At 38.2% G+C, this 11,175-nt stretch overlaps 1 protein-coding gene across 2 annotated transcripts; it reads right to left on the bottom strand.

Annotated features, from left to right (window-relative positions):
- Positions 1-2,056: 2,056 nt before the first annotated feature.
- On the bottom strand, positions 2,057-8,852 carry LOC112866127 (olfactory receptor 8B12-like). Of its 2 annotated transcripts, none has more exons than XM_086676373.1 (2): positions 6,229-7,140; positions 2,057-2,077 (listed from the first exon to the last, which is right to left on the bottom strand). In XM_086676373.1, exons 1-2 carry the CDS (start codon positions 7,138-7,140, stop codon positions 2,057-2,059), a joined length of 933 nt encoding a protein of 310 aa, XP_086532499.1. The 2 variants fall into 2 exon arrangements, with proteins under 2 accessions (XP_086532499.1, XP_025784951.2); XM_025929166.2 differs by lacking the exon at positions 2,057-2,077 and adding an exon at positions 8,839-8,852 and having other exon boundaries at positions 6,205-7,144.
- Between the last annotated feature and the right edge of the window lie 2,323 nt (positions 8,853-11,175).

Below are 11,175 nucleotides of genomic sequence, written 5' to 3'. Positions count from 1 at the left end.
AAAGATCAGACATCCAAATGTAAAAAAATGAAATCATACAAACATTTTGAAAAACAAAAAAAGAGTGAATTTCTTTATAACCCTAGAGGAAAGAAAGCATTTCTAAATATGACTAAAATATATAAAACAAAAGATTAAGAACATGAATTTTTAAATTTTATATCATAAGGAAAAGCCAAATCACAAAATGAGAGGAAAATGTATGCACCTTATAGCCCAAACAAAAAGCTAATATGCATAATATGTAGTCCTTCTAAAAATTGAGACCAAAATCCAGCAGAAAAGTGAGGAAGGTGTGATGTAATACCAACAGCCATTAAATATATGAAAATACCTCTAATGTTTCTCATTAGTAGAGAAATGCTCACTCTAACTATACTTGAAAATTGTTTCTAATCTTTTAGGTTGGAAAAATTGAAATTTTTGAGAATGTACTATGTTGGAGAGACAAAAGAAAGTAGACATTCCCATTTATTGCTAAAGGGAAAACAAATGGTAATTCTCCCAAAAAGATTCACAGATTCAATAAAATCCCAATCAAAATCTCAGAAGGTTATTTTGTGGGAATTTACAAACTGATCCTAACATTCATATGAAAACTCAAAGGACCTAAAAAACCAAAATAACTTTGAAAAAGGTGAATGAAGTTAGAGGACTTATACGGACTCATTTTAAGAATTATTATAAAGTTACAGTAATCAAAACTGTGTGGTATTGACATCAAGATAGACAAGCAGACAAAGGGAACAGAATGTAAAAAACAGAAACAATTGATTTTTAACAAAAGTAGAAGAACAGTCGCTGGACACAGATGTGCAAAAACACACACACACCAAAAAACCACTTTGATCCACAACTCAACTGTATATAAAAAATAACTCCACGGACTATAGACCCAAATGTGAAAACCCATAAAACTTCCAGAATAAAATATGGGAGAAAATCCTTATGATTTGGCGGGGGGGGGTTCTTATCTTTTTTTAAGCAACAAGTTCTTGAATACGACAACAAAGCTACAGTTCACAAAAGAAAAAAATGATGAGGTGGACTTCATGAACATTAAGATCTGTTAATAGAATGAAAACATAAGCCATGGACTATTTAAAAATCTCATATTTAGTAAAGGACTTGAATTCAGGATATATAAAGACCCTTGAGATCTCAGTAACAAGAAATAAACAGCCTACTTTAAAATGGGCAAATAGGTGGGATAGACATTTCACACACACACACACACACACACACACACACACACACAAAGATATATGGATGACAAATGATAACATAGAAAGATACTCATCATCATTAGTTACTAGGAAGATGAAAATTAAAACCACTATGTGCCCCAGGTCAGGCTCTGCTCTGACGGCACAGATCCTGCTTGGGATGCTCTGTCTCCCTCTCTCTCTTCCTCTCTATCTCTCTTTCAAAAATAAATAAATAAACATTAAAACTACCATGAGACACCCCTATACACCTGCTAAAATGTCTTCAGTTAAAAAGTGGACCATGCCAAGTGTTAGTGAGGATATGGAGGACTGAAAATTTCAAACACTACTGGTGAAAGTGTATAATGGTACAACCACTTTGGAAAACAGTCTGGCACTTTCTTAAAAAGTTAAAACATGGGGCACCTGGTTGGCTTAGTTGGCTAAGCATCTGACTTTGACTCAGGTAATGATCCGGTGGCTCTTGACTTTGAATCCCACGTTGGGCTCTGTGTTGACAGCTCAGAACTTAGAGCCTGCTTCAGATTCTGTGTCTCTGGCTCTCTCTGCCCCTCCCCCCTCTCAAAAATAAAATAAACATAAAAAAATTGGGGGGGGAGGACACCTGAGTGGCTCAGTCAGTTAAGTGTCCCACTTCGCCTCAGGTCACAATCTCACGGGTTTGTGAGTTCAAGCCCTGTGCTGGACTCTGTGCTGACAGCTCAGAGCCTAAAACCCAGTTCACATTCTGTCTCTGTGGGGTGGAGCCAGAAGATCAGGAGACCCAAAATTTTCACAGGGCTAGGATGCCACAGGTCTATTATGTCTTCTTTCTCACTCACACCCTTTCACATCACTCTTCTTCTGACCTCAAGAAGAACAGTAAACTATCTCTTAAACAGGACACAGAACTAACCATAAAAGGCAAAACTGATAAATCAAACTTCATCAAAATTAAGAACATCCACTATTGGGGCACCTGGGTGGCTCAGTCAGTTAAGCGTCCAACTTCAGCTCAGGTCATGATCTTGGGGGTTCGTGGGTTTGAGCTCCATGTCGGTCTCTGTGCTGACAGCTCAGAGCCTGGAACCTGCTTCAGGTTCTGTGTCTACCTCTCTCTCTGCCCCTCCTCCACTCATGCTCTGTCTCTCTCAAAAATAAACATTAAAATTAAAAAAAAAAATCCACTATCAAAAGATATCATTTAGAATAAGCAAGGCATAGTTTTGGAGACGAGAGACATAGAGAGATAGATTGACATACAGATGTGTGTATGCATTATATATGTATGTATTACTGACATAATACTCGTACATGCACATATACATAGTACACATACATTTATACACTTACACATATAAGTATTTAAATGTAGAATTTTAATTCCTTCAAGTCAATAGGAAAGCAGCTAACAACACTAGTTTTCAAATGACCAAAAGATTTGGGTAATTTCTTCATGGTTTTCCCATGGTTTTTAGATATCCAGGGATGCCTGGGTGGCTCAGTCCATTAAGCATTTGACTTCGGCTCAGGTCGTCATGATCTCACGGTTCATGGTCTCAAGCCCTGTATTGGGCTTTGCACTGTCAGCACAGAGCCTGGAGCCTGCTTTAGATTCTGCATCTCCCTCTCTCTCTCTCTCTCTCTCTCTCTCTCTCTGCCCCTCCCCTGCTCATGCTCGCTCTCTCTCTCCCTCTCTCAAAAATAAATAAACATTAAAAAAATTTTTAAGATATCCAAACAGCCAATACACGTATTAAAAGGTGCTTGACATCAGGAAAATAAAAATTAAAAGGCATTTTCTTACACACACCAGAATGGGTAAAATGCAAATACTAAGTGTTAATAAGGATGTGGAGCAACTGGAACTCTCAGACATTGTTGCCAGCAGTGCCAACTGACTCAAATGTTTTTTAAAACACTTTAGCAGTATTTATAAAAGCTAAATATAGACCTACTCTATTATCCAGAAAATCCACATCTAAGTGTATATCCAAAAGAAATGTTTGCATACTTCAATCAAAATGCATGTTCAGGGGTGCCTGGGTGACTCAGTCTTGAGCATCTGACTCCTGATTTCAGCCCAGGTCATGATCTCACAGTTAGTAGGATCAAGCCCTGTGTCAGGCTCCACGCTGACAACATGGAGCCTGCTTGAGATTCTCTCTTTCCCTCTCTCTCTTGCACCTCCCCTGCACTCTCTCTCTCTCTCTCTCTCTCTCTCTCTCTCAAAATAAATAAATAAACTTTAAAAATCCATGTTTAAAAATTTTTGTAGAAGCTTTATTAACAATAGGGCTAAAATTGATGGATGAGTAGATAAAGAAGATGTGGGATAGATAGATAAATAGATAGATACATAGATAGATAGACAGACATATACAATGGACTATTACTCAGCAATCAAAAAGAATGAAATCTTGCCATTTGCAACTACGTGGATGGAACTAAAGGGTATTATGCTAAGTGAAATTAGTCAGAGAAAGACAAGTATCATATGACTTCATTCATATGAGGACTTTAAGAGACAAAACAGATGAACATAAGGGAAGGGAAGAAAAAATAACATAAAAACAGGGAGGGGGACACAACATAAAAGATTCTTAAATATGGAGAACAAACAGGGTTACCAGAGCGGTTGTGGGAGAGGGGATGGGCTAAATGGGTAAGGGGCATTAAGGAATCTACTTCTGAAATCATTGTTGCACTATATGCTAACTAACTTAGATGTAAATTTAAAAAATAAATTAAAACAAAACCAATAGGTCTGAAACTTGACCAGTTCAATTAACAGGCTAAATAGTTGTATATTCACATAATGGAATACCACATAACAATAAAAAGTATATATATCTGTATATGCAACACTATAGATGAGTATCACAGTCATTATTATGCTGAGATAAAGAAGCCAGAAACAACAGAGTATGTGTTTATGTGAAGTTCAAACATAGGCAAAACTAATCTATGATAATAAAAGTCAGGAGAGTGGATAAACTCTGGGTAGGGGGGTGGGATTTGAGGGCAGGTAGTATTTACTGGAAAGGAGCAAAAGGAAGCCTTCTAAAGTGGATGGAAATGTTTTACATCATTATCTAGTCTGTGGTTACATATACATATGCAAAAATTCAATGAGCTATACACTTAAGATCTGCATACTTTGCTATATGAAAGTTAGACTACAAAAAATTTTAAAGGAAGGTGTCTGTTTTCTTTCATTACCTACATTGTGCCGCATACCCAATACATATCTATTACACCACCCCATGCCTAAATTCTAGGTTCCCTGAATTCAGGTATCTATTTAGTCTCATCTAAAGTATAATTCTCCCCACGTGTTTCTTATTTTCTTTGCAGCAACACTGACCAGAATCAAAAGGCAAAACTAAACATTTATCCACACTTCCCTTATTTCTCACTGGAATAGAACTTTCCTAAGGAAAAGTTCATAAATAAAAATATTTCCCCAGCATGGCACTTCTCATTACTTCCCAAAGAAATCTTACCACTAATGGTGAGTTTACACACACACACGCGCACACACACACACACACGCACACACACACAAATTGTTCCTTTGATTTTTTATATAATGCTATATTTCTCATTACATAATACTGTGGATTTATGAACTTATCCTGAGATCACCATCCCTTCCCCATGTGCCCCATTATTAGAATATGATGGCTATCTACAATGACTGAAAATTCAATAGCACTTGCCTCTCCTAATAAGCAACAGGTTGGTGCTGCCTTCATAACTAAATGTGTCCGCACAGCTACCTGGTGCTCTGTTATATCCTCCAGACCAGTGTCATTTACTAAAAATATAATTTAAGCCACATTTGTAATTCTCAGCCCCTAGTAGACACATTTAAAAAAGCTAAACAGGTAAATTTATTTTAATAATATATTTTATTTAATGTAATATATCCAAAATGTTACTTCTACATGTAATCAACATAAAAAGTTGCAATGAGATATTTTACAGTTTTTCATATTACTCCTTCAAAGATCCAGTGTGTACTTTACAATTACATTGTACAATTACATGTACTTTACATTACACACTTATAGTATGTCTCAGTTTCAATGCTCAATACCATATATCACTAGTGACTACCATTTCGGATAGTGCAGCACCCAGTTATTTTGGACCACAGCCAAGGTAACCCTTGAAATAAGACTCCAAATTCCTTCTCTGTTAGTCTTGAAATAATATATGACTCCTCTACCACACGTCTTTACACCCCATAAAAATAAGTTTCTCTCTTCTGGAAGTTTTAATTCACTAAACTATGTCCGTAGGGCTCCACCCACCAAGTCATTGGTCACCATACTTGCCTCTCTCTGAAATCTAACATACTTTCCACTTACACACTGCAAAATTCATCAAACACTGATCTTGTCATTTTGCCAAGACCAACTCAACAAAATTTTTCACCTCCTACTCTCTTGCAAAATGTGATATATTAAAATTATCCTGTGAAAAGTAGCATGAAATTACTGTGAATATATTCATAATTTAAATGTGCTAGGTCAACCAACATGAGAAATGAAATCTTCCAAGAAAAAGATGAGGGAAGAAAACATGGCAAAGGGAAAAACAAACTGGATCGGGATTCAAGCAACGATTTCAGTTCCAGATACTTTTATGTTCTTGCGCAACATACAAACATTTCTGACTCTGCAAAGTGCAATGTATTATAAAAAGGCACTAGACCGAATGATTCCTAAGCCCCACTCAGTGTTGAATACTCTGTAATTGCAGCAATTATTTTTCATAAAATAAAGAAGGAAAAATTGGGGGATTAGGGTAAGGGAGAATCAATCCATTGGGGAAAAAAACGTTAAAATTTCCTCTACCATATAGTACAGAAAGAAAGCACTGGTGCTTAGAGTCCTCAATGAAAAAAGTAATCATAACAATAGTAATAAAAACACTCCAATTAAAAAAAAAATCCTTGGATCACTTATCTAAATTTCTAATATTTTTTTCAAGAGAAGGTTATTCTGCCCACGGTTTTCCTCAGGGCAACTTTGACATCCTTATTCCTCAGACTGTAGATTAATGGGTTGAACATTGGCACAACAATGGTGTAGAACAAGGAAGACACTTTCCCCTGGTCAAGGGGTAAAATAGAAGGTGGCTTGAGGTACATAAAAGCTCCTGATCCAAAGAAAAGAGAAACTGCAATTATGTGAGAACTGCAGGTACTGAAGGCCTTGGACCTGCCTTCAGTGGAGCTAATGTGGAAAATGCTAGAAATAATGAAACCATAAGATATAAAAATGGCAACAATGGGCACCCCAATGCCAATGGTCACAACAATAAAGACAATTAGTACATTTATGTAAGAGCTGTTGCAAGAGAGCTCAAGGAGGGGAAGGATGTCACACATATAGTGATTAACAAGGTTGTCAGAACAAAATGTCAGAAATAATATATTTCCTGTATGGGCCACAGCTCCCAAAATCCCCATCCCATAGACACCCAGTAAAAGGAGTAAACACACCTGAGAAGACACAGTGACCATGTACAGCAGTGGTTTACAGATGGCGACATAGCGGTCATATGCCATCGCTGACAGGATGTAGGATTCAGAAAAGACAAAAAAGCAAAAGAAAAAGAGCTGAGTCATACACCCTGCATAGGAAATGATGTTCTTCTTGGAGACAAAACTCATTAGCATTTTGGGGATGATGGCAGTAGAGAAACTAAAATCTATGAAGGACAAGTTGAAGAGGAAAAAGTACATGGGAATATGAAGGTGAGAATTCAGCCCAATCAGGGTTATCAGGCCCAGGTTCCCCACCACAGTGACCATGTAGAAACCTAGAAACAGGAAGAAGAGGGGCATCTGGAGTTCTGGCTCATCTGTTAAGCCTGCGAGGATAAACTCTGTCACAGAGGAGGCATTATCTGCAGCCATTCTCCTCTAAGAGAGTCTGTAAGGGAAAAAGAAGAGTCACTGAGACAGAGAAGCCACACACCATGGAATTTAAGGGGCTGACATGGAGAAGAAAAGAGTGGGAGCATTTACTGGCACTGTTCTAAATGTTGTGTGGCATTATGAGGATCCCCATTTCGCAGATGAGGACACTGGACCTAAGTGACTTGCACAAGTCCTGATGCTACTAAGTTACAGCAGGAGGTGAACTCAGGTGGTCTGGCTCCTGGGCTTTGAGCTTTTACCCACTCTGCTAGAGGACAGACCAGGGCAGGCAGGCACTCACCCTCCTCTGCTTGGAGTCACAGTGCTGTTCTCCACTGGCTCTCATCCATCTCTCTCATGGAGACTCAACTGGCCCCGATGAAAAGCAAGTGACAACCCAGAGCTCAGACCCTCTGCTTCTGCTTCTCTACTTTGAGGAGCGAAACCTCTAATTTATCTTGCTGCGCTGAAGAACTTGATCTTTGATTGTGGCTTTGCTGCAAGTCTCTTGTCCAAATTCCAGGGATGAGACAGCATCCTTTCCAAATGCCCACGGATAACAAGAGACTAATCTCAGTGACGTAGTTACAGAGACTCCCTCAGGATCACTGCTCCAGAGACCCACTTCCCAAAGGAAGAAGAAATGTTTGTTTACCCCCCTTGGTAATGCTTGATGTGGCTTTTAAAGACCTGTGGTTACCTTTTTTCATTGTGATTACATCTTTTTAAGCTATTAATTATAGCAAAGCATCATGGGAAAAATGCTAATTGCAACCCTGTTTTAAGCCCTTACTGTGTACCAAACACCATATCAACCCACTACCCTCGTATGAAGGGTCCAAAGCAATGCACAAAGAATTTTACCTCTTTATTCCTCACAACAGCTTTGTATATTAGACCTATAAATATCCACTTTAAAAGTGAGGAATACACACAGCTTGTAGGTTCCAAAAATCTTGAGTCAAATTCTAATCTATCCAACTCGAAACTTCATAGCGGTCAGGGACCTTGCTGGGCTTCTTAAGCAAACACAAAGTACTTGCTGTATGTTACTGAAAACACCCAATTTTGTCTCCAGACACCACTGCTGGCTACTACCACTACTGCACACATTGTCAAAATAGTTCTCGGGAAGTGATTTCACTCATACAGAGACTAATAAAGCTTTGTGTGTCAACTTGCGCTCAACACCCCTTACCAGGGGCCCTTATAATAATAAGGAAGACAGATTTCATACCCAAGAAAGAAATCTTGATCTGGGGAAATTTGAGCTTCAGTGTGCCAATGGATTAAATAGGTTTTGGGGCCTGGGTTAATGACAAAAGTCCTGTTAGGGAAGTTATGAAGTCAAAATACAAAGGCAGAAGTTCCTCTTCCTCCAGGAAAGTTCTACTAAAACTGCTGTGCACATGCCTGTGTACGTTTGTGAGTGTGTGCACACACATCTTTTGATTTACACTTAGAATTAACACATCCCAAAGTAACTCCAGTGAGTCCCAGTCCTTGTTCTTAATCCCATTGTGTAAAAGTTACAAACAGAGAAAAGCAGTTCATATTAAAATGAAATGAAATTAAGCTCTTCTTGAGAACCAAGTTCAAAGAAGTTAGGGGTTCTCTGAAAGCTCTAGGGGGATTTTGTTGCCTCAGAGACAGTTGCCATGGCAACCTCATTTCCAAATGTATCTTCAACAGAGCTTTTCTAAAGCCATGTTACCTGATGACTTTGTTCCAATACAGCAGAGAATGAAAAAGCTGTTTGCCTTTTCCACTTGTATAGTACTTTTGCCTTTCAAAAACTTGAATCTCTGAAATGGCTTCCTTCTTATATTTGTTTCTAATTTAAACTATACATTATAAATGCAACATTATGGAGCATGTGAAGATTTACATACATTAAAATACCCTTGCATATATGTCTCATGCATGTGCACTGGCTCTCAGGTTTCTAGTAGATCATCAAAGTTGCACAAGGATGGTCCCAAACCAATCCCTATGTAACATAGGATTCCCAGCTTTAGTAAGAAGCACAAATCTGTCCAGAGAGAAGAGGTGGCAGCTGAGAGGACCCCACGTGAATGAAGTAGCTTTGATTAGCTTCTGACAAAGCAGAATTAAATTCATCTTTCAGTAATGATGTGTCTAATAGTTACTGTTAAATTGATTTTTTAAGTTTATTTATTTATTTTGAAAGAGAGAGAGAGAGCAATCAGAGGAGGGGCAGAGAGAGAGGCCGAGAGAGAATCTCAAGCAGGCTCTGCACTGTCAGCACAGAGTCCAACGCGGGGCTCAAACTCACCAACCATGAGATCATGACCTGAACCAAAGCTGGACACTTAACCGACTGAGCCACCCAGGCACCCCTACTTCCTTAAATTCTTTTTTTAAGTTTACTTATTTATTTTGAGAGAAACAGAGACAGCACAAGAGCAGGAGGGGCAGAGAGAGGGGGAGAGAGAATCCCAAGCAGGCTCCACACTGCCAGGACAGAGCCCAACAAGGGGTTCAAACTCACAAATAGTGAGATCATGACCTGAGCCAAAACCAAGAGTCCGACGCTTAACCAACTGAGCCACCCAGGCAACCCCTACTTCCTTAAATTCTTGATGAACTCATTTGTTTCATGGCTTCCACTATCCCACCATATATATGGCTCTCAAATTTGTGTCTTTATTTTTCAATGCTCTGTTAAGGTCCTTTCCTGGGTACCCAATAGGATTTTTTTTTCTGGATATTTCAAGAGACTGTCCTGTGGTCATCTCTGAGCTCATCGACTACATAAGCATATGTCCCTTCCTCCAAAAGTAGATGTTCTCTCAACCTCTTCATTACTTATCTGAGTATAACCAATGGTGAGAAAGTAGAGAATAGAATTGATAAAGTTATTCTAAGTCCTGGTTGCTCTAAGACAGTCCCAGTTTATGTCTCTTATTCCCCCCCCCCCCCAAATTATTAGTAATGTTCTCTGTCACTCTGAAATATATACCAGTTAAATGAGAAGTTTTCAGAGCATAAACTTTGGAATCTGGTGGACTTCAGCATAAATCGTAGTTCTGCATCCAAGTAGCTGTGTGAGCTTGGAAATTCAACCTTCCTTAAGTTTCTAATTTTTAATCTTAAAATGAGGAAAAGAACCACAACTCAAAGTGTTATTTTCATGAGTAAAAGATGTACCTTCTGGCACAAAGAAGATACAAAAAGCTGCTTATTATTATTATTATTTAAATGATACATATGTATATTATTTTTAGAGTTTCATTACATAAATAAAATTTGTTATTTACTATGGTAATAGTAATAACTATATCCTTGGATGAAGGTAATTTCAGAATGGGCTAGAACAGAAAGAAACCAGAGGCAGGGAATCAACTTTAAAACTTTTACATAAGCTATATAAACAGCAAAAGATAAACAGTGCCACATATTATGATATTATGGTGAAGTACCAAACAGGATTTCACATCTCAATGGTTTGAGAAAGAACAACAGAGAAGAGGCACACATCAAATATGGTTAAATTTCCAATCCCTGCCCATGATAGAAATGGGAAAATAAGGAGGTGGAAGAGTAAAGAGCTGGATTTTAGACAAGATCATCAAATGCTGGCAGGACTTCCAAACAACGACCAGAAAGAAGAAGAAAATTGAAAATCAGAGATTTAACATAAGAGATTAAGATAAAAATTGAATAGAGGAAACATAGGAACACTGCTTCAGGGAGTACTGTTTAAAGACAGAATAGTTAAGGGCAAAGTGTGAACCTGGTGAAAATGCCAATAAATAAGGGGAGAAAGACACTGACCAACAGAAATGTCAAAAAAACAGCAAGCATAGCAATTAAGAGCAAGAACTGGAGAAAACAAACCTAGAATTAAACCCCAAGTGTATTCCTTATTTCCTGGATGAACTTGAGTACTTACCTAACCTAATTATTTTATTTTTATTTTTTTTTCAACGTTTTTATTTATTTTTGGGACAGAGAGAGAGAGAGCGCGCATGAACGGGAGAGGGGCAGAGAGAGAGGGAGACACAGAAT

This window comes from Puma concolor, chromosome D1 (genome assembly GCF_028749965.1).
Source record: "Puma concolor isolate L17-30 chromosome D1, mPumCon1.1.hap2, whole genome shotgun sequence".
NCBI classification, from domain to species: Eukaryota; Metazoa; Chordata; class Mammalia; order Carnivora; family Felidae; genus Puma; species Puma concolor.
This window is presented reverse-complemented; position numbering and strand designations above follow the sequence as displayed.